Source organism: Neomonachus schauinslandi, chromosome 15 (genome assembly GCF_002201575.2).
Source record: "Neomonachus schauinslandi chromosome 15, ASM220157v2, whole genome shotgun sequence".
Classification (NCBI taxonomy): domain Eukaryota; kingdom Metazoa; phylum Chordata; class Mammalia; order Carnivora; family Phocidae; genus Neomonachus; species Neomonachus schauinslandi.
The window spans coordinates 37,230,190-37,257,597 of record NC_058417.1 but is presented as its reverse complement, the minus strand read 5'-3'; the positions used below and the strand labels follow the sequence as shown (position 1 = coordinate 37,257,597).

Below are 27,408 nucleotides of genomic sequence, written 5' to 3'. Positions count from 1 at the left end.
CCCATGGGATCCAAGGAGAAAAGAGGTACCTCGTGACAAATCAGAGGTGGGCTGTGTTTATGTCACAAAGCTCATTTTGTGGACCCCCTCTTTCCAGGCAGATAACAATGCAAGTCTCCTCCCTATTCCACTACAAGGAGGAAGACTGGTCATTCCATGTAAGACATAAGGCAGAAGGCCAATGCTTCCAGATGAGGCAGTCCTATAAATTACCAGGACACTGGGGCCTCACCCCAAACCATCAGGAAACCACAAACCTGATGATATTATTTATCTCATGAGATGAGGCAGAGAGAAGCACAGGGGAACCAAAAGAGGCAGTCTAATGGAACATTTACTACAAAAGAGCAATAAAGACCCAAACAGCTCAATTTTCATATCTTAATAGCAAACCTCTCCCCAGAGTAACTCTATAGAAAAGCAAACTCATTAATATCATATGACTTGACAACGGCCCACTTCAGAAAAACTCAAGGACCACTGAAACACACTGGAGTTTCTCCCCCTCCTCCTCCACTTCCGCCTGGAAGGTGGGCAACTCCCAAATCAGCATCAGACAGACTTCCCAATGAAAGGGGGGCAAACAGGATCTGACTCAGGAAAATGTTTGGGTTGCTAGAAAAAACAGTTAAATTAAAAAGCCCTTGCTACCTCCCGTCCCAGAAGTGGGATAACAGGGATAAACCTAAAAACACGAGATGCAATGCTCTCCTCCTCTCTGATCCAAAGACACTCCATTAAGGCTGAGACATTGGAGAGCTTCTTCTCGGGAGAGCGCTACCACGATAGCTTCGTTTCTCACCATCCTCCATATTCCCTCTCACTAGCTGGCAGACATATGGAGGTAAGTAACACTGACTCCTAAGTCATGGGTACAGTTTGCCATTAAGAATCTGGAAGCATGCTCCATTAACTTTAGCAGCTCATGATTAGGGCTCTCAACTGCTCAGGTGATGAGAAAACCCACTGCCTTGACAGCTGGCAGGAGCAACAGGAACGATGTTGCCATGATCAGAGTGAAATGTACAGTTATCTCGGGGGAGGGGTGGAGGGTGGAGGAAGAACTGGACGGACTTGAGGTCACAGAACTCAGGAATTCAGTACGACAAAACTAACACAGCTTCTATGAGAGGTGATTCTGAAACCAGGTTCCTAAACCTTCAAAGGAAAGGATGTGAGGAGTCACTACTTTCCCCGGCAGAGCCCTTTGCCAGTTTTTGTTCAGCAATCTTCTATTCGAGACTACCCACCCTTTCTTTCTCGCTCCGACTGAAGCTGCCCAAGCTTAAAGAGATGAGGATCCTCATCCCTCAGAGACTCCCAGCTCAATTTGCACTTCTGACTCCTTCTCTTCCCTTCTCTGAGGTCAATGGTGAACACTCGCACTCTGCCTTTGGCACCAGCTGAATGACCGTCACTGGCAATCCCCTCCCTCCCGTCCCCCCCGTTTGGACCTGGCTCACCCTTGGCACCACTTCCAGTCCAATGGGCACGAACCCCAGCTGCCTTTAAAGGAAGTTTTCCATACCGAGAAATGCAAATATCCAAAACAAAACTTCTAAAACAGGAACAGTGTTGAGACTTCTTCCAGTTTTCCAAGGAGCTCGTCCAGTTCCAGGACACCGCGGGGGCTGGATGTGAAGAGGTGGAGCCCCCGCGCAGAGAGTGTGGTTGTGTGCTTCTTCCAAGCCCCAGGGCTGCAAGGGGGACCAAAGTCTTTGCACGGAGGAACTCAGCCCTTCCAATTCCCTCGTTTCTCCTCACTCCCCCTTCCACAGTAGCTTCATTTGGTTCTTCAGAACTGGAGCTTGGCAACCAAATGCCTAGGTGAAAAAGGAAAAATATGAGAGCGGCTCAATGGAGTGGAGCCAAATGGAGAAGAGCTCAGCCTCTGGAGGTGGAAAAGTACAGCTCAAAAGGAGAGCTGGAATCTGGATAGCCAAAGACTTCCACAAACACTGGTGCTGGCTCAGGATGTAGCAACAGCATTTGCTGGGGGACCTGAGCAGCCCAGGACTTGGACACCAAAAAAAGGTCCTAAAATAACTGACAAAGATATTGTATCATATCACCTTACTTCTCTTTCCCTTTCCCTTACCCCTTAATTTTCCACTCACTTTTCTCCCCACTTCTTTCCCGAGGCTCACCTGCTCCAGAGACTAAAAAAGAAAGAAAAAAGAGGCGCCTAGGTGGCTCAGTCGGCTGAGCGTCTCACTTTTATTTTTTTAAGATTTTATTTATTTATTTATTTATTTATTTATTTATTTATTTATTTATTTATTTAAGAGAGAGCAAGAACGAGAGAGAAAGAGAGCACGAGCAAGGTGAGGGGCGGGGGGAAGCAGGCACTCCACTGAGCAGGGAGCCCGACGTGGGGCTCAATCCCGGGACTCCAGGATCATGACCTGAGCCGAAGGCAGACACCCAATCAACTGAGCCACCCAGGCACCCTGAGTGTCTGACTTGATTTCAGCTCTGGTTACGGTCTGAGGGTCATGAGATCGAGCTGAGCACAGAGTCTGCTTGAGATTCTCTCTCTCTCTTCCTCTCCCTGCTCACTCTCTCTAATAAAATCTTTTTTTTTTAAAGATTTTATTTATTTATTTGTTTGAGAGAGAGGGAGCACAAGTGGGGGGGTAGAAGGAAAGAGAGAAGCAGACTCCCCACTGAGCAGGGAGCCCGACGTGGGATGCGGCCCTAAGGTCTAAATCAAGAGTGAGGACAGCATGATGCTTATTCTTTGCCATAGACAACAATCCTGGTGTCACACACAGCAAAGAGACCCTGGGAGTTTAGTTCAATCCTTTGTCCCCCATACTCATGACAAATGGATATCCCTGGCCTATACCTCATCAGATCAAGTCCCTTCCCATCTCAGGGCCTTTATGCTTACTGGACCCCTTGCCCAGAATGCTCTGCTCCCAGATCCTCTCATGGGTGACTCCTTGATAATTCAGATCTCAGCTGAAATGACACCTCCTCACAGAGACCTTCCCTGATCATCCAAACTTGAGTAGCACTATCCCACCACTAGTCATTAAACTTCACCAGGTTTTATTCCTCATAACATGTATGGTCAACTGAAATTAGCCTATTCACTTCTTTACATGTTTGCTGTCCGTCTCTCCTTATGAGAACTGCAGCTCAGCGAGGTCAGGGCCATAGATCACCTCGCTCAGCACACTCTTCCCAATCCACACTGGGTACTTAACAAGTAGGCAGAGCTGCTGAAGGCAAAGCCAAATGGGGAGCTCCCTAAGACCTGTGGAAAACCACTATGCTTTTGGACCTCTCTGTTAAAAGTTCTTCTGAAGTGGGACTGAAGTCGAACTCCTCATACCTTACATTGATCGTGGCCCTTGTCCTGCCCCTGGCGCCACAGAGAATAAGTTTAACCACTCCTCCTTCGCATTACTTTCAGGTAGCAAGCCCCTCTCACCCCGAAACTTCTCTGCTCCGTGTTAGTCATTTATTCCCCATATGCTGAAGCTGGGAGCCCCCCACCATACTGAGCCCACCTTTGAATGTACTGTTTGGGAGGGTTCCTCCTAAGCACCCACAGAGGTGGTGCTCTAACTAACAGGTCCTAATTACTCCACAACGGTGTGTTTGCGTAGGCGCGCCTCCCTGGTTCCCTCCTACCTAATTCCCATCCTAATTTCAGCTGCAAAGCCACCAAGCAGAGAAATCCTCCTAGACATCAGAACATTTGGATGTTTTAGGTGTCGCTTCCAAGGCATACAACTTTAATGTAATTGAAGATATGACAAGAGATTGTACACCCAGTCCAGGATGCTTTAAGTTAAAGCTCTGTAGCCTCCCAGAGTTACGATTTCTTGATCTCTCTTCTTTCATTCCTTCTCCCCTTGTTAATCCTTATTAGCCCAGCTCACGTACTTTCCCTCAAGCATAGGATCAGGGACTTTCAGAGCTCAGAAGGGAGGCACCCAGCTGGGTTCACCTTAGCCATGGCCCAGGAAAACCCGTGGGGCATAAACGCCAGTCATCACACTCTCCAGTTATGAAGAGAGCAGAGAGCGTGGAGAGATGAAGACTCCCTTCATTCTCAGACTGTCACTCTGCGGGTTTTTTTCCCTTAGTTTGTATCATGTGGGAGACAGCACTGGGGAACAGAGAAGGTTGGAGGAGAAGCAGACATATTCAGTGCTTCAGGAGGGCAGTCCACACAAAGAGGAAAGATAGGGGGTCACCACACCCGGCAGGTCACGAGAATGTTACATGTGATCGTACATACAACCCACACTACCAAAATTACAACTCTCTGGCAATTCTGTTCCCTACTCACCTCTATCTTTCAATGCCTACATGAAGGCAGTTTAAAAGACCAATTAGAATCAATCTGCACAAACCAGTATTCCAAGATATTTTATGGGGAAAATAAATGAGTAGAATTCAGTTAATGTAGTGACGGGAGAAGAGCCTCTTAGATAAATGAATTCCTTAGCTAATTCACTTACTCTTTTCAATAATTTACTCTTCAGTGGTCCAGATGGAACTCTAACTAGAAGAGTGAGCTTGTTTTCCTCACCCCCACGTTCCACGCCACTGGCCTTGGAAGTTCTCACTCAAGTGCACAGCCTGTTGCAAATGAAAGGGGGCCTGCACTCCCTTTGATGACCTTTTCCTTGTCTGTGGTTTCCTGTTTTACATGTCATTTGTGCAACAGCAGGGAGAGGGGCCAGAGTATGAGAGAAGACCCCACACTTAGCTACGCTTGTGTGTTCTCCTCATTTATATTCGGTGCTTAGCTTGCATGTTGCTTGGCAAATACTTTTTAAGCCCCTCCTGTCTGTCTGCTCTTCTCCCATTTGGTGTATGTGCCCCCTTGGGGACTCCGTTATCAGATTTGGTGACTCTCTGGGCAGACGCCTGGATCCGGAGTATACACATGGGGTGTGGGGGAGGGGGGTGAGGCCCAGCACATGATGGTAACTGTCCGGGAAGAGACTTGGCTGGACGGTAAGGCAGAGAGCTCATACCCTTGGTGGCGATCAGCAGGGGGCCCCTCGCTACGTGGAGGGTTCGACCTCTTGCTTCTGTTTGGAAATGAGCTGCGCTTCCTTTAGAGACAGGTACACCTCTTCCTGAGGATCATAGTAGTAGAACTTTCGGATATAAGAGATCAGAGGTCTGTGAAAAACACAAGAGGGATACACATAAAGTGTTATTTACAAAGACCATAAACAAAAGACCACCTTTGTTCAAGCCTTCCTTCTTCTTCAACCCCTATGTGGCTGTGACTACACAAAAAAAACTTGGCTGACCTAAGAAACTTGCCACGTTCTCACTTGTTATAGCTCCGTCTCCCTCCCTCTTACTACCTCCATTCCCCTCTTCGTAGAGACTGCAGAAGGGAGGCTCACACACACACACACACACACACACACACACACACACACACACATACACACCTTCCTCCCTTCTAGCTGCCATGTGACACTTCTAGAGTTAGGTGCTAAGACACGTGAGAAGTGAAAGGAGGATGCCTGTGAAGAGCGCCAGGCTCTGTCTGTGCTATCAGCTGGCGGGCCTCACTCACATTTCTAACTAAGCCTCCATTCCTGCCCTGACCCGAAAGACCCCATTGTACTTAGGCAGTGGGAGATCCGGGATGTGATCTATCCGGACGAGCTGTCGGATTCGGAATCTGCAAAGGTGCTGGAGGGATTTGACATTGCTGAATCTAGACACTGGATAGAGCAGCTGGACTGGAGTCGGTGGCAGTCCTTCAAGAATGAAAACCAAGGACATATTCAGAAGGAACAATGCAGCTAACTACAATTCCCCTTATGAAGTGAATCCAGGGAAGGGAAATAGGGCTTCTTTATAGTTCACATGTGCATTCTGTGCAAAAGCTCCTTTCCACAAAGAACTGCTGATTTCCATTTGCAGAAGCATTACCACTGTATTTCACTCAAGAGACTCGATTCTCCTCCGCCAAGGGCCTCCCTAGCACTACTCTTCACAGCTGAGAGTCTCGCTCTTCAGAATAGCCCAATGAAACCACCAAGCTAGAGACTTTACTTGGAACCACGTGGCCAATCCCAGGCCTGAGGCTCTCCGTGAAAAGCAGGAATCAAAGCACCCCCGCTAGGAATGGGGGATACTGTGAGAGCACATCTAGCATCATTCTGAAGGGGAGAACTCAGAAAGGCTGCTTAGAGGAGTCCCCAGCCAATTCCAACTAAGAGGCTGGTAAGCAGAAGGCAACGGCTGGGATCAAGGCTACAAGGCTATCAGTCCTGCCATTTACTTCAAGCCAGGACCAGTGGGTTTAACCACCTCTTATTTCTCCCCACCCCCCCGCCCCGGCCGCTTTGCCGCCTCCAACCCCTCCTTGCTCCTGAAGTTTTAGGCTGGGTCCAGGAACAGAAAAAAAGATGATGCCTTTAAAAGGAGAGCAACGACAGTAGCTTGAGGAAGCTGGAATTAGTACCACTCAGTGCCAAAGTGCCTTCTGACTGACGCCAACCAGGCCCAATGGGAGCCCCACACCCTGCTTTCATCAGCGTCAGCGGGCTTGGTGCTGGGAAATTCCAGCCGCCCCGCCCCCCCGCCCGGGGTCAGTGCCACAGAACAGAAACATCCACAATGGCAGGGACACTGAAACTGGTCCAAGGGAACAAAGAACATTCTGGTTTCAATAAACAAAGGGGCTACAGCAGGTAAGTAAGCAAACTGCCCTCAGAAAGAATCTGAGCTACAAAATCTTTGAAAGAACTCTTTTCTCAGTTGCTGTCCTATCAAAAGAAATTCTGTAGGCACAACTTATCGGTCTACTACTGTTTTAGGTATCTACTGTTTCAGGAGTTTAATTTCAAACATTTTTAAGTTTTGTTTGAAGGCGTGAGAAGAAAAAATTAAAGCTTGCAGACTGTCTCCCAGAGCCTTTGCATGGTCATTGATAACAGACTTTCTAAAAAAGAAAAAAGTCAACATACACATACTGTTACTAAGCAAGTAGGCTTGACTTAAAAACATTTAACTTATTTAGTCTTCAAAACTACACTTTGAGGTAGGTATCACAATTATCCCCACTTCACATATGAAGAAACTGAGGTCTACTGGGGTCTCAGAGAACTTGCTCGCAGTACAGAACCAACAAAGCCAGCCTGCCATGAGCACCTGTCTGTCTGAGGAAGAGCTGAGCCCACAGAACTTCAAAGGAGGGTTCTTCAGGCGTCTCCCCAGAGCACCTGCCCCTCTGCTGTCTGCTGAGGGCGCTATCCAGGAAAGCCCCAGCACTTTGATTCATGACTGGCCTCTCTCAGTCCTCTCCTTGCTCCTATCCCTTCAATCCTCGGGCTTATCCTTGGAAGCACAGTAGTCCTCCTCCACCCACATGACTGGTCCTCTCCACTCATACACTATTAAAAAAAAAAAATCACACATGAATTTCTCTCGTGAATGTATTTAAACTCAAGTGGTTTTAAAATGGTACTGGGTTCAAAGGCCTCTTTGAATTTACCCTCTCTCTCATATGTTTAAAAAATATTCTTTAGCAAATTAAACTATGGCAAACAGAAAGCTTTTGGGGGTGGGTTGTAATAACGCTAAGTTCAACATGATGTTTCAGAGATAAAGGTAATTTATGTATCTAATTATTTATTCCCAAAGACACAGTACTATCGGACTTGTGCTTAAAGAGATCAGGATAATAAGCAGCATAAAATTATCTGACAGTTTGCCTACTTGAATTTTAATGACCATATATACTTGCCTATTTAATTGTGTTACTTTTAGCCTTAGGCTTACAAATAGCAATTTGAAACCTGTTAATTCTGATATTTCCTGCTATCAACCTGAACATTTACTGTTTGCCCTCAAACACAGCAAACAACTGGAGCTCTCACATCCAGAGCATGTTAACAGAAGAGGTTAGAAATGGAAATAAATCTGAAATAAGACACCAGGACAGCAGAAAAGGAAAGGGCGAGGTGGACAGTGATGATCAGGAACCTTCTTCTGGTCCTTCATACCACGGGTCCTGGGCACCAATCCAGTTTCCAGCCACTTCACTGTTTTTTCTCCCCCCAACAAGGATCAGGTTAGGGGTGACACATCTCTTCCCAAGTCTGAGCACCCCCACACATAGGTCTTTCTGCCAAACCAAACTGTTCCCTGAAGACCAGAATTTTCCAGGCCAAAATGTCAATAGTGCAGAATTAAGAAATCCTGGGATACAGAGAAGACCTGTCACTGAACAAAACAAATAATTATAAGATTAATGATGGTTATAAAAGAGAGACCAATTTCCTTAGAGTTGTGCAATTCAAAGTACAATTAAAAAACAAAAGGTATTGGAGGCGCCTAGCTGGCTCAGTTGGTAGAGCACGCAACTCTTAATCTCAGGGTTGTGAGTTCAAGCCCTGTGTTGGGTGTAGAGATTAATCAAAAATAAAATCTTTAAAAAAAGTATTTTCTCTTCATGCACTTCACAGATGATGAAGATCCTCCCAACTAAGAAGGATATGCTCACTTTGAGTTTTGGCTCGAACAGCATCAAGGGTTCTGTGCTAATCCCATCATATTCTCTTTTTGAGACTGCTGCCTGGTGGTGTTAGGCATTTAGTTTATAACTGTGGAATGGACCAGACTGAGATGCAAACAGTGACCTCGGATTTGTTACGACTATACTCCACTACTAAAAAGAGATAAGAGGGAAACTAAGATCAGGTGCCATCATTTTTATTTTTACTAAGGGTCCCTCCTTTGATGCCAATTACTCCATTTATTCTAACTCATGGCCTTCCTTCTGTTTCTTACTTGCCACCATCCAGAACTTTTCCATTAGTCCTAGCTTTATGATTCCTATGATCCCTAGCATCCCTTTAACACCAGTCTGCATGCCCTGTTAGTGCAGTCAGCTCTAGTACTGAGCTGGAAAAACACCTGACTTTGAATCCTGGCTCTGCAACTCATTGTACTTTAGTCGGGTGGGTGGGTGGGTGTGTGTGTGTGTGTGTGTGTGTGTGTGTGTGTTTTAAGCAGGCTCTATGCTGGCCTCCAATGTGGGACTCGAACTCACAACCCTGAAATCAAGACCTGAGCTGAGATCAAGAGTAGGACATTTAACCGACTGAGCCACCCCGGCGCCCCACGGTACCTCAGTTTCTTAATCTGTATCAAAAAAAGAAAGAACGAAAGAAAAGAAAGAAGAGAGACTGTAGTATCCCTTTAAAGGATTCTGTAAGGGCTAAATCAAATAATACCTGGCCCCTTGTAGGCGTTTGGTTATCATCCCAAAGTCACAACAAACAGGCTCCTTTTAGAATCTACTGAGTTAAAATCCCTGGTGCAGGTTGAGAAAGCTCAACTCAAATGCTAATCCCTACCTCTTCTTCACACCAACTCCCTCACAGAATCAACCTCACAGAATGCCTAGACTTTTATGACAAGCAAAGGAGGACAGCAAACAACGGTAAAGGAGAACACTGACTTTGCCTTTTGTCCCAGTCCTTCAAAGAGAGGTCACACAGGGTCTAGGAGCAAATACTAACTCTGCTTTGCCTTCTCAGTTTGATTACAATTTTAAGTGCAAGTAGATACCCCCTCTGTAGCATTCCTCATAGGTCCTAAAAAGACACCCTCCACTAATAAACACACTTCTGACTTCCTTATGTAGTCTCCACAAGTCTCAGCAAACTCAGGTTTCAATTTGCTTGCTGTTATCTTTTCCCCAGTAACAGACTGGTAGCAAATAAAGCACAGGGTTTGGAGTCAGCTGAGCCTGGGTTTGAACTCTGACTTCAGCACTGATCAGCTAAGTGACTTCACATTTGAGCCTCAGCCTCAGTTTCTTCACTGTCAAATGAAAATGGTCTTATCTATAAATAGACCAATCTATTAGCTAACTTTGGGTTGTTGTAAGAAATGAGAGCTGTTCAAATAAAGAACCTGACAAAGTAATTGGCACAGGATACACAGTCAATAAACAGTAGCAACTGTTACAAGTTCTAACCCTTACCAATGTTAAGAATCTTAGTTAAAATTTCTGCAGACAGGGCACATTTGTAGAATGAAATGAGCTTATAGCAGAGTCCAAGTCTCTCAAATACTCTACAAGTAGATATATGCTCCAGACTCCAGAATCCTCTGAGAGGATTTCCCTGGTTCACCCATAAAAAGAGCTGCTTCCCCTGCCCTTGTCAATCACCCACCGCTGACTGCCATGCCTTGTACTGAGTTCTACATGTGCTCTTGCCTTTATCTTCCTACCTGTCCTCTCTCTGAGGCTATGAGGGTAGAAATATGGCTTATTTTTGATACTGAGTTACACAATAAATGTCTGTTAAATAAATAACCTCCAAAAGCCACAAACTTTAAAAATTACTAAAGAGTCAATTCCTATAAGAAAGGATTCTAACTTTTCCCTTTAACCAAGTCAACTGCATGAGACCCAACTGTGTTGACAGCGCTGAGGCAAATACGAAACGAAGTGAGAATTAATACAGTTCTCACCCTGTCATGCCTTATTTAAATCACCAAGATTGTAAAACGCATTCCTGTAACCTGGCTCAATACTGTTACTGATGTTCTGCCTGGGGCTCCCCTAGAACTTCTTTTTAAAGCAATTTCTTGGCACACAGTTTGTCTAAGAATCTCAATTTGATTCACTGGGAACGGATGAAGTTCTCATTTTAAGTTCTGTTTGTATCTTACAAATTCCTCAATTAATATGCTTGTCATTTTGCTTTTCCCCAACCCTATAAAAGCAGACAGACTCCTCCAAACCATCCCGTCTCTCCCTTCGGGAGAGATTAGATAGGTAGCTCCCTACTTAGTGGGCAGAAAGACTATATAACCACGCCAGCAAGGATGGGAATGGAACTTCCCAATGCTCCCAAATGGAGAGGTGTCTTTATATTTAATGCTAGTAGAGATATACAACAAGAACTATCTACTCTTTAATAGCAAGTTTAGTACGAATGGACAAAATCCACAGCAGACTGTCATTGAATTCAGCCTCCTTGACACTCACCGTGGCCTTTCTAGTGAATACTCTTTTACCTTCCCTGTTCCCGTAGAAATGGCCTGAGCGAGTTCTCACCTCTCTGCTTCACATGGAAGCATGAGATGCCTGGATCAGGGACAAGGAGACACCTCTGAATGTTAAATATTCACATGACGCCTGGGCAGCAGAGGTGGGATCCATTTTCTCATTCGTGTGTTCAGAAAAGCAAAGATTCCTTCTCAGTATGTTGAAGGATTAATGTACAAGAGCAGGAGATTAACCACTGGACTCCAGGAAGAGCCAGGAAAAAGGACTTCAAGTAAGTGTGGCTTTTTCTGGGAGGCAGGGGGACACATTTTGATACTATAATGCATCATACTCAAGTAATTTATATAATTAATGTAACTCTAGCCTTACCTGGAACCCTGGATCTCAAGAAATAGAGGAACTTCCCATTCTTGGAGTGCATGATGGCTCTCTTAATGAACTCCACCACTGACTGACAGCGATCCTCAAACTTGGGGTGACACCACAGGCTGAAAGTTCCTGCCATGGTAAATTAGGGAGAGGTAAAGATGTAAAAACTTACTTTTAAAACATCTGGGAAGCTCACTTAAACACTGAAACGATTCGCAATTCTGGGAGGGTCGTTTGTGGGCAAGCTGTCAGACAGAGGTCCCTGAAGACGCCCGGTCTTGTTTGCCCCACAATGAATGGAAAGGAAGAAATCACCTTTAATAAGACATTAGTATGAACCCTAATCCTTAAATCACAGACCATAAAAAAAAGACTGCCACAGCAAAAGCCAGTTGAAATGCCATCCCCTCAAGAAACTCTGTTCAAGCATTCATGGAATAGTCGAGGCAAGAAAGGCAGAGTGGTTTTGCAAGTCTCACTCATTCATGTGTTATGCACAAAACATCAAATTCTAAGTCTTTTCTTCTTTAACTTCTAAATTCACACCCCCCAACAGTATGTTGCAAAGATCCCACCCCAAAATTTTAGAGTCCCAAAAGCAAAAGGGAAACTGAACTCCTGTGACTAAAAACAAACCAAAAACTCAAGCACTAAATGCAAAGGAATCACCCACAAAAGGGACGGAATCCAAGAGAACTACAGATTTGAGTCTCTCTAGCTACTCTTACAGTATCACTTAAAAAGACGAAGACAAATGCTCCATTGCAAACTGGCAACTGAAAGACCCACGAGGCTTCTATTAAAAATTCCATTTATTCGAGGAAGAAAAGCCCCTTTGAACAAAAAGTACCTGGAGCATCATTTGAAGGTTCTCTCCTTACCAGCCTCTTCTCTATCAGGGACCTTAGAGGTCAGCCATTTATTCCTCATTCTCATGGCCTAGTCATTCATCATTTTCATAGATTTATAAAAATACTTCATTTGAGGGGCGCCTGGGTGGCTCAGTCGTTAAGCGTCTGCCTTCGGCTCAGGTCATGGTCCCAGGGTCCTGGGATCAAGCCCCGTATCGGGCTCCCTGCTCAGCGGGAAGCTTGCTTCTCCCTCTCCCACTCCCCTTGCTTGTGTTCCCTCTCTCGCTGTGTCTCTGTCAAATAAATAAATAAAATGTTTAAAAAAAAAAAAAGTACTTCATTTGAAAATGCTTTACTTTGCATGGTGTTTTTCTGCTGGTTTGATTTTGGACTTTGGAAATAGCAGGAGAGGGGGCAGCAGGCTAGGCCACAGCTATCTAACTAACTCTCAGGTCTGTGGACTGAAGGGCCTCTCTTCATGCACCTTTAAGGCAGGGGTGAGGACACAGGAAACCATGGACAAAGCTATGCTGGCCTAACACGCTACTTCCTGCCCCACATGAGAAGCAAACCAAATACATACAGCACAACATGGCTGACAGCAGAAAAAACACGGTGGGGGCTGAGAAGAGCCTGCAAGAGACTCTGGCTTGTGAGCCTGTGGCTAACACAGCTCGTTTAAGGCTGATCCCTGAAACTCCCCAAAGTTCTCTCCACTTTTCAAATTTGTGACACAGGCGGTTATTCGGACAAAGGACGTAGTACCCAGCCCCACCACTGCTGACCGTCACGTGTTTCTGGCCCAGGACAAACACAGAATGCCACGATGCAAAGTCAATCCAGACAGCAGGGTTGAACAAATCAGCTTCTATACACGAGCGCAGCATTCAGCACCAGCTGACCACAGAGGAGGAGGGACCCCCCCCAGGAAGCAAGGCAGATAGTCTAAAGCATGTTGATCCCACAAAGTCTCTGAGTTCTGATGACTATTTCCTAAGAGACCACATAGGTGACCTAAAGAAATTATCACCATGCTGTCTGACAGGAAGAGCCGATGCGACTCTCAGGCAAAGAAATTCACTACAGGACGGTCACAGGATGAACACTAAATTCTCCTCTTTGTGTATAGGATTTAACAGAAGTCTCTCTAGATGTTGTCTAATTATTTTTTCTTTATGAGATATAGATACAGCAGTTACCTACATGGGGTGAAAGTTGAAGCAACATCACGCATTAAGTCTAATTATGAACAGAGCTTGGGAGAATTTGTGGAATAGTCCTAGGTTATCTCTTCCTTCTATCAAGAGAATTCTACCGGCTTTGCTCTGTTTGACAGTCTTGTTCAGGCCCTCCTCTTTTGGAGAGAAATGCTGAGAATACTTTTCAACAGAACCCTCACCTTCCTCCCTACCCCTGCCAACATTGCTTCTAGGACTGAAACCAGTACCCATAACAACATTCAACGGAGTATGAGATTTTCCTCCCTATCCGTAGTTCCACTTCTATAAAACCTTCCCACAAAAAGGCCAGATAGCAAGAGTAGAGACCGGCAAAGGGGGAAGAAGGCTTTCCCCAAACGGCAGCACCTCTTACCTCTGTAGTGCTCCATTCTCGTGTGGTGGGTGATACCCTGTGACCGGAAACTGAGGCTCAGGATGTAACGAGGATCAGAGCTATCTCGTACCAGGAAAGAGCCATCTGGCTTCCCTTTCAGCTTCATCTCTGCATCTTCCCAGTTCATGGGTCCCCAGTACCAACCACACTATCAAAGACAAGAAGTGGTCAAGTACTTCACAGCATGGGGGAAGGTGCACGTTTTCAGCACAATCGATTTTACTGCAGGAGAATCCCCACCCTCCCATCACTTCCAAAACATTTCACTAGGTAAGAGCTGCTAAGAGTGTCTTAACCATTAGCAATGAACAGCAGGCTCATTCATTTTAGCCCTCCAGAGTAACAGAAGAATAAGCTTACAGTCCCATTACCAGGGCTCTACAAAGAAAAGGAGAGGGAACTGGGTCAGTTAATCTGTCAAACTCAGCTTCCACTAAGTAAACAGTTCTCCACAACCGTTCTTCACCACATTCAAATGTTTTTCTCCAAGATTCCATTTTACAACGTCCCTTATGGAATTGATCATAGCAGCATATTGCTTTGGCACTGTAAATATAGAGGCAAGAGAACTACTCTTCTTCTAAAAATAAGACAAGGAGAGCCCAGGACAGAAGAAGGAGAGTGGGAGAGGAGGCCAGCCGCCAGTCTCCGGGCACCGCCTACCTTCTCCAACTCTCGAAGGCTGGCGGCAAAGCTGCTTGAGTCGGGCCGGTAGAGCGGACACTGGAGATGCTGGGGGGGGCTGGCTGTGCAGGGATTCAGCTGCTCGGATGGGAGCAATCCGGGGAAATGCATCTGCCGGGCAAGAGAGTGGTGGTCACTTGTTCACCCTCCCAGCTCCCAAGCACAAGCAGACCCTCCCCGCAAAACAGAGATGCTAACTGAAGAGGGGCAAGGCATTAGAAGCTAAGCTGGAAAGGGTGGACGCCAAAGCAGTGGAAAGGAGCTGGATGGGCTGTAACAAAAAGCTGTGTGGGCTCGTGTAAGCTGTGAAGGATGGGTGGGGGCGTTTGACCCCAAGAGAGGGCTGGGGGAGCTGCTCACTAACCTGACTAAGGTGACTACTTCATGGGCTTCACCAGCCTAGAGCGATTCCAGCTTCTCCCACCTCGAGGTGAAGCGCCGGTAAAGCAGCCTTGGAAATAGTGACTCGCTTACTTGCCCAGGAAGAGGAACGATTTTGCCAGGCAAGTGGAAAAGAATGCCGATTTCATTCATTTTACTCCTTGGGGACTGGAGGCTGGCAAAGCAGGTATGGGCTACTAAATGCTTGGTACTTATTTACAAGGCTGCAGTAAATACTAAAAGCTTAGAAACACCAGAGAACTCTGAAAACTTTAAACCTCCTCACCATTTGGAAATTAAGGCAGTCTCCTAAGTGAGATCTACTCAGAGACCGCAAAGCAGGTTCGGCAGCAAAGAGGTGAGAAATTTAAGTCTTTTATCCCAACAAAAGTCAGATTCACCTCCACAGGGAAAATGGGTTAGAAAAACCAGTTCTTGGCCTCAATTCCAAGGAGTTCTGGCCCAGCCAAGGGGATAAGATTTAAGCTTTCTCATAAGTCCTATTATTTCCATAAATAGACGTCTCCCATCCTTCAAGAGTATATCACTTTGTACTCCCAACTTTTACAAGGCTTGCCTCTAAACTAAGCTAACCTGGGGCATGGGGTGGAGGAGGCGGAGGTAGGGGGAAAGACTGCAAGGAAGACCCCATCGGAGCCACAAGGACAGATGTAGGCAGCGTCCCACTGATATCATCTAGAAGAGAGAACAGAAGCAAGAGGTTCAGAAATATGAGCACAGATGAGTGAGGTGAAGCAGAGGAGAGGGAGAAGGATCATCAGGCTGCCCTCTGGAGCAAGATGGCCTGACCTTCACCCTGTCTTTTTGCATAGAGGCAACAATCATCTTAACCTGGTTTCCTTTGTTGAAAGCAGAAATGTAAGGATATTCCTAAAGCAGTCTACTAGCGGTAGATTCAGGGCAAGATAAATACAGGTCTAATCAACGTATGGACAGTAAATGTTACAGCATGCAGGTAAGAAACCCATTTAACTGCTTAGGGAGATGATAAGGGTGCTGAGAAAGGGACAGGGAATAATTGGGTCATTATTAGAAACCAGTCCTGGAAAAGAACAACAGGTTTCTAGAGCTCACCCCCTCCCACTAGGGCAAGAAGGCAGAGAAGGGCAGAGACTATACCTAGGAGGCTGAGGCTTCTCCTCGGAGGAGGAGGGGGAGTTGGAGGGTGTGGAGAGGTCAGGCCCCGCTGAGAGATGTCCACGTCCACAAGTGACACAGTTTCACCTGAGGGATTCACAGACCAAGCATGTTACAGAAGCACCTTGCCCGCAGCTGAAGTCGAAAGCAAAGGAAAGCAAAGGGCAAGCAAGGGAGGCTAGAGGTCTCTGGCTCTCAAAAATCTCAAAACCTAATGCTTCCCAGAGCTGGAATCACCCCCAAACACCTGGGAAGTCAATTTTAAATTCTATCATTTCTTGGTCCTGTTAAAGGTCAAGGATTCTTTAGGACAGAAACATGGGATTAACAGTGGAAAGGCCAATTAATTGTGGTTGTGCCACTGACTACGTAACCTTAACAAGGACTCTTTATTCAAATGGAACTCACAGCATTTATGTTTACAGATGTGTGTACCAATTTCTGCCTTAGGGAGCAAGGCAAGCAGCTTGTTACAAGTCCAAATGGACATGGAAAGCAAGTGCCAGACAAATGTAAGAACTGCATGGTAACCTGAATGCAGATAAAGGTCCCAAGGTGAGCCCCAGCTTCTTCCTAAATGGCTTTCTACATCTAGATTTTCCAGAATATTCACTCATAAGAGAACCAACCATTTCACATATCAACTGATTCTTAATAGCTAAGGCTACCAAGGCCAAAAAGTGCATTTATAATCCTAATGATGAACTACTTCCACAGTCAGCCAAATCAGGTAAGCTCCAGAGGAGCTTGATGGGGGATGGCACATGGTTTCTCCTATTTCCTGCCTATCATGCAGTTCTGTTCTCTGCATATACCCTCCTTCTTGCGATCCAAGCCCATCTACCCTCTCTCCTCTTCAGTCACCAGAGGGAAAAGGGTATTATATAACAAAGACTGACTGACAAGTTTTGGTAGGTCTGACCCACAGGGGGAGGACTCTCAAGATTTCTCTAATTTGGCCCTTAGGGTGTTACTTCCAACAACTTTTTCTCATTCAGGAGGCTGAATTAGCTCCTCAGCTAGAATTTTATTATTTCCCAATTAAGAAAATGAGGTAACCAATATCTCTAGAAGGCCAAGAGTTGGGCTTTCAGAATCTAATACACAGTTTTTTATAAAGGTCTTGAGCACTAATTAAGATAAGCAGAAAAGCTCTGCCAGGGGGACCTGGCTGGCATAGTCAGTAGAGCATGTGACTCTTGATCTCAGGGTCATGAGTCGAGCCCCATGTAGGGCGCAGAGTTTACTGAAAGAAAGAGGGGTGCCTGGGTGGCTCAGTCATTAAGCGTCTGTCTTCGGCTCAGGTCATGATCCCAGGGTCCTGGGATCGAGCCCCGCATCGGGTTCCCTGCTCTGCGGGAAGCCTGCTTCTCCCTCTCCCACTCCCTCTGCTTGTGTTCCCTCTCTCGCTGTGTCTCTCTCTGTCAAAATAAAATAAAAAATAAAATCTTAAAAAAAAAAAGAGAGAGAGAGAGAGACAAAGAAAAAAAAGAAAGCTCTACTAAAAGTCATCAGTGGAAGCTCTGGGAAGCTGGGCCCAGACTCATCACATAGCTTAGTAACTGAGAGCCTAGCAGCCCAGAGCAATGCAGTGAGCCCAGACAAGTGTGTTTCCTGAAGGGTCAGAGATCTGGACGATAGGTATATCACTTTTTTTTTTTTTTTTTTAAGATTTTATTTATTTACTTGAGAGAGAGAGAGAGAGCACGAGCGGGGGTAGGGGCAGAGGGAGAAGGAGAAGCAGACTCCCCGCTGCGCAGGGAGCCCGATGTGGGGCTTGATCCCAGAACCCTGAGATCATGACATGAGCTGAAGGCAGATGCTTAACTGACTGAACCAGCCACGCGCCCCTAGGTATAGCACTCAAGTAAAACATGTAATTAAAAAAATAAAAGATGTAATTCAAGAGAGCTAAGGCTGTCTGAAACAGGAACACCAAACCTGAAAGTACAAATGTGGGTGAGCGTTCCTTACTTTAAAGAGGAAACAATTATTAACGAGAAAGACATGCTGCTACAGGGCAGGATTCTTTAATTCTGGGCTTCGGGTAAGAACAGAGGCCTCCCTCTCCACCTGTGCCTATTACAGACACCAACTCACTTCTTCTGACACCTCACGGCAGTCTATGCAGTAACGGGGGTCCCACTAGCCTGCTGAACATCTTCTGGACATGTCCATTCCTAAATCATAATTCTTCCTGTCATCTTTTCGAGGGATACAACCTCCAAAGGAGTTTGAAGTTAGGAATTTTTGGTTGGGCCACAAACAATGAGGAGTACTCGTTCCTGAGACTGGAGGCAGAGTGCTAAAGACCTTCTCTACCACTTACTTAAGCAGGAGCTCCACATATGACTGACAAACAAAAAGGCTCCCTATCTGAACAAGATCCCCATTAAGGAGAAGGCAGTTGCCCAAAGGATATTCAAGCACTTTCCTACTTGAGCAACTGTGTTCCCTGCTGCAATAGGAAAGACTTAAATTAGACACAGTGAAGAACTCTAACAGCTGCAAGAACTCCTGGCCCCTAAAATGGGTAAGACAAGAGTTCACATAATCCCCTTTGCCCAAAGTCTTTAAAAATAGACCAGATAATCGTGGATCATGTTTATTAGATCATCCATGAACTCCCTTGGAAGTAGGGACAGGAATTGTATGACTTCTAGAGAGTCCTTTATGCACTCTGAGCCTATAAATTTGTAATTCCTACTTTTAATTTATACGTGATGGCCCTGAACGAAGCACTGCGCACCTGCCAGGGCTACCTAATTACCTGCAAGCAGTCTCTATCTCCAACTAATAAGCCTCCAAAGTCAAGAACACATTCCACACCATAAAAATAGCCTCAACCCAACCCCAGCGGGCATGGAATGAAGGAAGTGGCTGCAGGCCCGCCAGAAGCTCGCTCTGCGGTGCATCTGCAAGTGTCCCCGGACAGGTCTCAGAACACTCCTGCTTTCGGAGGTCAGAAGAAAAAGAGAGCGATCACCCTTACCTGTGAACAGGGGGCTGAAGGAGACCGGAGAAAAGGCACTTTGAGTTCTTGTCAACCTGGGTTTCCTAGGGGGTGAGAGAGCACACAGAGAATATAAGGGAGGATGGGGGAATGAACACATACACATTTAAGCCACTACGACACTCAATTCTAGACGCACTGAAAAACCAAGCAAATCCTAGTCACTGTCAACAACACTTTTGTAATACAGCCTAAAATTTAAAGGGGGAGAATGAAATAATTCAGGCAATTTCTTAAATAGATTTGGCTACAAAGTTCAGCCTACAAAGCCATGAGAAATCCCTTTGGATCTCTCCACACCCAGCATAATGGAAGAGTAAAACACCTTGAGTGGTAATTAGCAAGTCCATTTCTAGAGGAAGGAAGTCAGATGCAAGGCTGATTTTCATAAGGGAGCCAAGAAAATGGCTCTTGACCTGAGCAGGTGTCCTATCGGAGCAAACACTTTCCCTATGGCCCTGCCCCAAGGTGCAGGAGGTCCCAAAGGGAACCAGGGAATAGATTTGGACTTGAGAATGGCATAAGAAGCACAGGCAATGTTCAACCACTAAGATCCCTGATTTCTACACAAATGCCCTGAGCCATGGTACAAAGCCATCAGCTAACAAGGGGGCCCCCTCAGGTTCAGGGCTCTGCCCGGCTCCCAAAGAAAATGGCCCTTCCCCTCTCTGAGTGGCCAGTCACACGGCTCTCCCCATGACTTCTTGATCCTGCTCCGGGGAGCCAGCTGGAAAACCTAGATCTCCTGTGAAAAGATACACCAAAGGTAACTTCACTTTGTACCAATTTCAACTGGCTTTTCAGTGAGAAATGAAAGAAATCCAAAAGACTCTGACAAAGACTTTCTGGCCAGAAATGTGCTAAGCTCAAAAACCTCACCTCAGGCTGACTGAATTGACTACAAGGGAAAGAACTTGCAGAAGTGATAAAAATATGCTCTATCTGCACTGTGGCAGAGCTTATATGACTGCATATCCTTGCCAAAATTAACAGAACTGGACACCTAAAAAAAAAAAGGTGAATTTTAGGCGGTCATAAATTACACCTCAACAAACCAGACTTAAAAAAGAAAAAGGAAAAAACCCACGAACTGAGTGCCTGACTCTAGGCCTTATACCTGGCTCACCTTCCAAAATTACTCTCACCCAAAGGACTAAATAAAACTTCAAAGGCACCAACAGAGAAGCTGCACAGAAAATCCAAAATGAAACCCTATTTAAATTATTTGACTTTGGAAGATCTTTACGCATTTGTTTTAACACAGACGTCTAAGCTTCTCGAGACTCCCTTCAAACAGAAATTCAAAACCATATTGGGAAGACCTTACTCAGAAACAGCCAAGACGCTGGATTCCTATCTCACACTCCCTCTGCAACTTCTTCGATGCTGAGACTTCTCATCTAATGATGGTGCTCCCTGTACCTGCCCCACCCAAGGCACACACAGGAGACAGGGCTGCATCAAAACACGACACGACCACCCAGACTCCTCTGTTTATAAAAGTTGACCCTGATCGTCTGCAGCTTAGTTCCAACACTCCAGGGGGCTGGAATGGAAAGTTAATTCTGCTGGACATGAACTTTAAGACTGAAGAGCTTCCAAGCTGATTTTTATTTGATAACTTGTGGGTCCAACATTAAACCTAGCAAGTAGAAACCTAAAGCACTGGCCTCTCAAAGGGTTCACACCTCAGCCATTTGGCCGTTTGCCTCTTTTCAAAGGAAGCTGCATTACTCTGCCATCTGCCCATGCTGGGGACGAGGCTCTTCAGTGCCAAGCGCTGAAGAACGGCAGGACCCAAATGCACACATCTTGTGGGGGCTCATCTTCTCCCCCACCCCCGGCATTCTGCAGAAGAAAATCATAGTTTCTAGGATCTAGAAAAAGAAACACATCAGAATCTGAACACAGGCAGAGCCATTTGAGAGCCCTGGGATGGCTTTTTCTGGCAAATAAGGGGGCCTCGGGGCTGGAAGCTTGAAGAGGTAGAAGGTCTAGGGGGCTGATAGGCTAATAATAAAAATAAGTGCTTCCTTCTCTCTTCAGGTAGACACTGTCTAACTAAAAATCCAAAGCAGTTTCTGTCTCAAGGATCCTGAGAGCATTCTAATGGCAGTCATTCATGAAAAGACCAATCTAGACAACTATAAAAAACAAAGCAAAGGAACAATTAACATAAAATTGAGGATGGTGGTTACGTGGGGGAGGGAAGAGATGTAATCAGGAAGCAACACACAGGGGTCTTCAAAGATACTGATAACATTCTATTTGCTAAGCTTAGTGGTGGGTACCCAAGTATGCAATTCATTATTATTATAGTACATACACTTCATGTATCTCCTTTTGTAGACATGAAGCATTTAAAACGATAAAAGCCCATCTAAGCTGGATGTGCCGTTTTGGGAAAACAACATGAATGATTCAGCTCCAGTAACATTTTTTTTTTTTTAAAGGTTAATTTATCTTTTTTTTTTTTTTAAAGATTTTTATTTATTTATTTGAGAGAGAGAATGAGAGAGAGCACGAGAGGGAAGAGGGTCAGAGGGAGAAGCAGACCCCCTGCTGAGCAGGGAGCCCGATGTGGGACTCGATCCCGGGACTCCAGGATCATGACCCAAGCCGAAGGCAGTCGCTCAACCAACTGAGCCACCCAGGCGCCCTCCGGTAACATTTTTAACTAACCCTTCCATACTACATTCCCATGTTATTTTATTCCTCCCCAGATCATCCTGACAAGCATTAGGGTGCAAAGTTAAGTCATTTTAACTCTGCCAGTGGGCCACTTGCATCTTAGCGGCAGAAAGACTTGCGAGGTAGGGTGGGGTAGGATCTGGTGGGCTACACCTCAAGTGGTAGAAAAGGACAGAGGCAGCAGAAGACCTGAGGCAAAGGTCTTCTTTGGGGCTAGCAGTCCTTTGTGTCAGCTACACCATTGCTTCTGCTACAGATGACAAACAGAATGCCTGTGTCCACTTCCACTCTGCAAATTACTAACTGGACGGCAACAGATCCATGGGATAAAATGGGTTACAAACATTAGACTAGATGGGCCGACAACACATTGATAAAACCAATGGCCACTTTTCAAATTCCTTGAAACCTAAAACATAAACCATGAAATAACGATGTCCTCCCTCTCTCTTGTCCATAAACCCCATCTACTGATGTCCTAAGACTTAAACATGTCCTTTTCTACAGTAACTCCCAAACTCGGATGTCCAAATGCCAGGTTTGATGGCCACAATTTACCTCTGCGCCTGCCAGAGCACACAGTGCCAAGTCAGCCAGCCCGTGCCATTTCCAACACGTCATAAGCCAGTGTCTGTTCATGTGCTGCAGGCACAAAAACCATGTGTTCATTTGTAGTTCCAATACACAGACATCTGTGCAGCAAGGTCAGATCCAAAACTCCACCATTTGCCAACTGAAGAACCTATGGAGGGAACTTCCGGGGAAAAGCCAAGAGGTGTGGTCCAATGTCTAAAACCTTGGAATGATTTTAGCAGGGAAAATGTTAAGGAGTGAAAGGCACAGGCTGGAATGGACAGAGATTTCTGAAGTTAGGTTGCTCATTCCAAAAGATAAGATGCCAACCGCAACCACTTTGTGGCACGAGAGTTGAAAAGATCCATGGAGTATGGACCCAAAACCCAAACCCAAAGTCAGAACTTCCTCAGCACACACCACAAAATCATCTTGTTCTCAGCATGTCCGGCTATTTCTCAAACAGATTCCCTGAGACCTGAAGACCCGAGGAAACAGAAAAGGCTTTCTCATGTCTGCCGGGTCTGTCCACGACAGCAGGGCCCCAGACTAATGCCAAGGCAGCCTGCCTCTCTTTCCAGAATTCTATCTTTTTTCCAAACAAATAGGAAACCACTACAGAACTGTTCTCCATTTTCCCACCTCACAATTACGAAGACTGCCAGTAACAATCTCAACTGTTAACTCGGAAAAAACAAACCTTGAAAAATGAAAAAGGTACCCATTTCCAACCATGTATGTATTATGTGATGATTTTATTTTATTTTATTTTATTTTTATTTTTTAAAGATTTTATTTATTTATCTGACAAAGAGAGACACAGGGAGAGAGGGAACACAAGCAGGGGGAGTGGGAGAGGGAGAAACAGGCTTCCCGCCGAGCAGGGAGCCCAACGCGGGGCTGGATCCCAGGACCCTGGGATCATGACCTGAGCAGAAGGCAGATGCTTAACCGACTGAGCCACCCAGGCGCCCCTGATGTGATGATTTTAAAAGGTTAGATCAAGGGGCGCCTGGGTGGCTCAGTTGGTTAAGCAACTGCCTTCGGCTCAGGTCATGATTCTGGAGTCCCGGGATCGAGTCCCGCATCGGGCTCCCTGCTTGGCGGGGAGTCTGCTTCTCCCTCTGACCCTCCCCCCTCTCATGTGCTCTCTCTCTCTCTCTCATTCTCTCTCTTTCAAATAAATAAATAAAATCTTTAAAAAAAAAAAAAAAGGTTAGATCAAATGCTATTTCTCAGCAAATACAAAGGAAGACAATCATTTCAACATATGTGGAAAAGACAAGGGAACTTCACTGGTTTTCCTGAAATAGCAATTCTATATCACACCGAGGCCCTCAGGCATCAAGCCCAGCTCTTTGAATTCCAACATATGTGTGTTACAAGGCCTAGCCCAGTTCTCCAGAACAGAAACCTGATTAGTCGACGGGCCCATTTCTTCCTTCACTTGAAAAGGGTTCTCTAAGCTAATTCACACGAGACTTAAGACTCAGTATATCCAGGCAGGTCCATTTAGGACTCTAAAGCATCTGAAAGGAACTAAAGGTTTGCTTCATGTTAAAATATGGAAACTATCAAGCCTTATAAAATGACAGCAGGAAGTACTTTCTAGTGATAGCTGTGGGAAGGGGAGATGTGGAAAAGGGCAAAGAGAACCATACCCAGAGGTTACTGAAAAGCCCCAAATTATACAGCAAAGATTGCAGAGACTCGTAATTAACTCCAACTAACAATAAGGGAGGTCATATACCTTCTGGCAAAAGACTGACATTTCTCACAGCCTCCAGGTCCTTACCAATCAAAACAAGAAAACAACCTAAAATTCCAAACTCATCCTTCTTCCCAACAGGGCGGACTTAGGAGGTGCAGATCCATAGAAATCACAACTACCCTAGCCAGACTTACCAAGTTTCTCACAGCTGCGAGGCTGCCAACAAGACTGGCACATAGTAAGCTGTGGAAAAGCTAACAAGCAAATCTAGCAGCACCAAATTCTAAGCATTAAAAAAAAATTACCAGTTCAATCTTATTCCTTCTCCTCCAAAAGCACAAAATATTCCATCTCAATTTCTCTTGTCTTCATTCAATTCCTACAAGGACAGGAACAAGACAAGAATCACTCCCATTTTACAGATGGAAAAAAAAGAGGAAGCACGAAAAAGACAAAATTGGCCTACATTCCACAGATGCTGGAGTTGTAAGCAGAATCTAGATGTTCATGTTCTCTGTGCAACACACTGCCTCCTAATAGCAGTCAGCCAAACGTTCATACACAAATACCTAGCTCTTCTCCAATTCATCAGAAAAAGCCCTTGGACCAAAAAATGTAATTCTCCAGTGCCCTGAGCTAAGCTTCCTTGCAGAGCTACAGCCCAATTTGCTCTGCAGCAGAAATCTGTATTGTGCTTAGTGTGAGGGTTGGTAAAAGAGCAGCCAATGACCATTAAATTCTGCTTCCAAAGGCAAAAAACCGTATAATGTTATATGCCTTTTCCTCTTCCTAATCTATTAGACGTAGCAGCTAATTTCACGCCACACCTCATATTTGGCGTCTCTGGAATCTTAGACCAAGTCCTGGTCAATATGGAACAAAGGCAAGACAAACCACAAGAAAATTAGCAGTCTATCCTATGTCATTACCCACAGATTCAATCCTGCCCTCCCCCCATCTGATGAAAATTTCATCTATACTGGTAAGTGGAGCATCGAATGCAGAGCCTACAATAAAAATGCTGTTTCGGCAGCCACACATGTTTTAAGACCTGAGCTCCCAGCATAAGTTCACTGGGAAGCAAAGGCAGAAACATAGGTCTACCTGAGCGGGCAACACACATCACCTACTGATTTCTTTAGGGAATTTGGGTTGGGTCTGATTCCCAAGATGATGCTCTGGCACAACTGTTCAGAAAGGGCAGCTAAGTCAAAATTGACCCACACTTTCCTCTTGGGGGCATGCAAACTCCCCTGAAAGGAGAGGTCCAAGGATGAGTGGTTCCCAGTCGAGGTCATACTTCAGGGTCATGTGGGAAGCTTTGTAGAAATTCAAACTCTTGGGCCCTCAGACATACTGATCTTTTCCCAAAGCTCCCTACGTGATTCTGGTACACAGTAAAGTTCTCAAATCTACTGGTCTACCCGTTCTTCAGCCTTGGGTTGTGGTTGCCAGTGTGTCTCAAGAATCCACCATATGAGCTGCACCAAAACCAATTCCAATCTTTGTTCAGAATCCACTCGGTGGTGCAAACCACAATGGCAGTTACCACAAGGGAAGTCTCACTTCCTGACACAAAAGTTGACAGCTTTTTAAACTAATATACAGACCTAACACTGAATGCCAGAGTGCTGTCCACCCTTCAGAAATGCAGAGAAAAAAAAAAAATCGACGTCCAAGTTTGGAATATTCATCAACTGGCCTAGAACTCACGGACCCATGTCTATACCTCACACTTAGAATACTCACATGGGCTTGAGAGCAAACTATTTTCTATTCTCCCAGACGGTGGTCAGCACACAGGCTTGAGATACCAAGTGTATCTAAGAAACCAACCAGGAAAGCATTAACATGTTGAATAGAGATACCCAAACAATTGCTGGCCTACAACTGCACGTGTGTCACATCATCTGTAGGCATGAGTGTGAAAGGGGTGGGGTAAACAGAAAGAATAATAAGCAAAATGGTTACAACACCAACTTTTTTGCCCCAAAGACCAAACATTTCCAGCAACCTCCCTACCAGATATAATGGTAGACAGACACCTTGGAAAACTTTAAAAGCCAGGCCAGGGTAGGGGGTGGGAGGATGGTTTCAAATCATCTCCCAACTGGAGGGATGCTAACCAGCTGAGAAATGTCACCGGAGTGAACTTCCTAAGAGTGAAAACTGTTCCCCCAATTAGCTCTGACGGAACGGGCGATGTCACCACCTTTAGCCCTAAGTCTCTGTGCCTCCTTATGAAAAGCACATGCTAGAACTGTCAGAAGCATGTTCGCAGCAGAAAAGGGAAATGAAACAAGACAAGGAGGTTTTGTCAGTCAGCCCCCCGGCCAGTCTCACCTCCCCGCGTCCAGCTCCCGGCCCGCAGAGCCTCCCATGTCTGTCAGGCTCGCAGCAGAAGTAGCCAGCTCTCCAGAAGGCCTCTTGCCGGCCCCATCCCCACCGCCGGAGCCGCCGTTGCAGCTCTTCGTGCGAAAGAGGCGACTGAGGCGGATTTTGAGGGAGCCCTTCCGAGAAGGGCCCGCCAGTGGCCGGAGGGGCCCGGGAGGAGGCGGGGGCGGGGGCGGGGGCTGCGGCTCCCCTCTACCCAAGCGCCCTGGGGGGACCAAGTCCTGCATCGGGAAGGGCACCGGGGGTAATTCAGGACCCGGGGGCTGCAGCAGAAGCCGGCCGCCCCCTCCTCCTCCGCGGCCCGGGCTGCTGAGCTCCTCTTCCGAGCAGCTGTTAGTCTCCAGGCTCTCGGCCTCCGACTCCAAGCCCTCCAGGACCAGCAGCGCGTCGCTCGTCTCCGTGGGGTCCTCCCCGGCCTGCGGGGCGGCAGCAGGCGGCTGGGGCTGCGGAGGGGGCGGCTGCGGGGGGCACGGGCACGGGCAGCAACCCCCACCGACCGTCTTGACCCCTGGCGCCGCCGGCTGCCCGAGCCCCAGAGCCGCCAACTGCGCCTCCAGTCCAGCCGCCGGGCCCCAGGTCCGCTCGAGCGCCAACCCCGGCGGCAGGGCCTTGGGGTCCAGGGCACAGCGGTGCCGGGGACACAGCAGTTCCGAGGGTCCCGGCTCCGGGGCCGCCTCCGCGTCCTCCTCCTCCGGCGGCCGACCCACGTTGCGGAACACCATCAGCTGCGGCGGCCGGGAGCCCCGCGGACCGGGCCGCGCGAGGAAGGGTGGCGGCGGGGGGCCATGGCCCGGGGGCGGCGGCGGCGGGCCTGGCTCGGGGGCCGCCTCTCCATAGCCGAGCAGGCGGCTCAGGACGCGGTACGAAGCGGCCGCCGCCGCCGCCTCGCCATCCCGGAGCTCGGCCCCCTGCATCGGGGAGAGGGAGGGAGGGCGGGCGGCTGGGA

The 27,408-nt window shown here is 46.6% G+C and overlaps 1 protein-coding gene across 1 annotated transcript; it reads right to left on the bottom strand.

Annotated features, from left to right (window-relative positions):
* Positions 1-1,449: 1,449 nt before the first annotated feature.
* Positions 1,450-27,376, bottom strand: SOCS7 (suppressor of cytokine signaling 7). The gene is given in 11 exon segments (XM_044921482.1): positions 1,450-1,823; positions 5,001-5,151; positions 5,612-5,747; positions 11,393-11,521; positions 13,837-14,005; positions 14,521-14,598; positions 14,600-14,652; positions 15,517-15,618; positions 16,063-16,167; positions 19,073-19,137; positions 26,412-27,376. Coding segments are annotated over 10 exon segments (1,923 nt in total). The 3' UTR covers positions 1,450-1,823; positions 5,001-5,030.
* Positions 27,377-27,408: the final 32 nt, after the last annotated feature.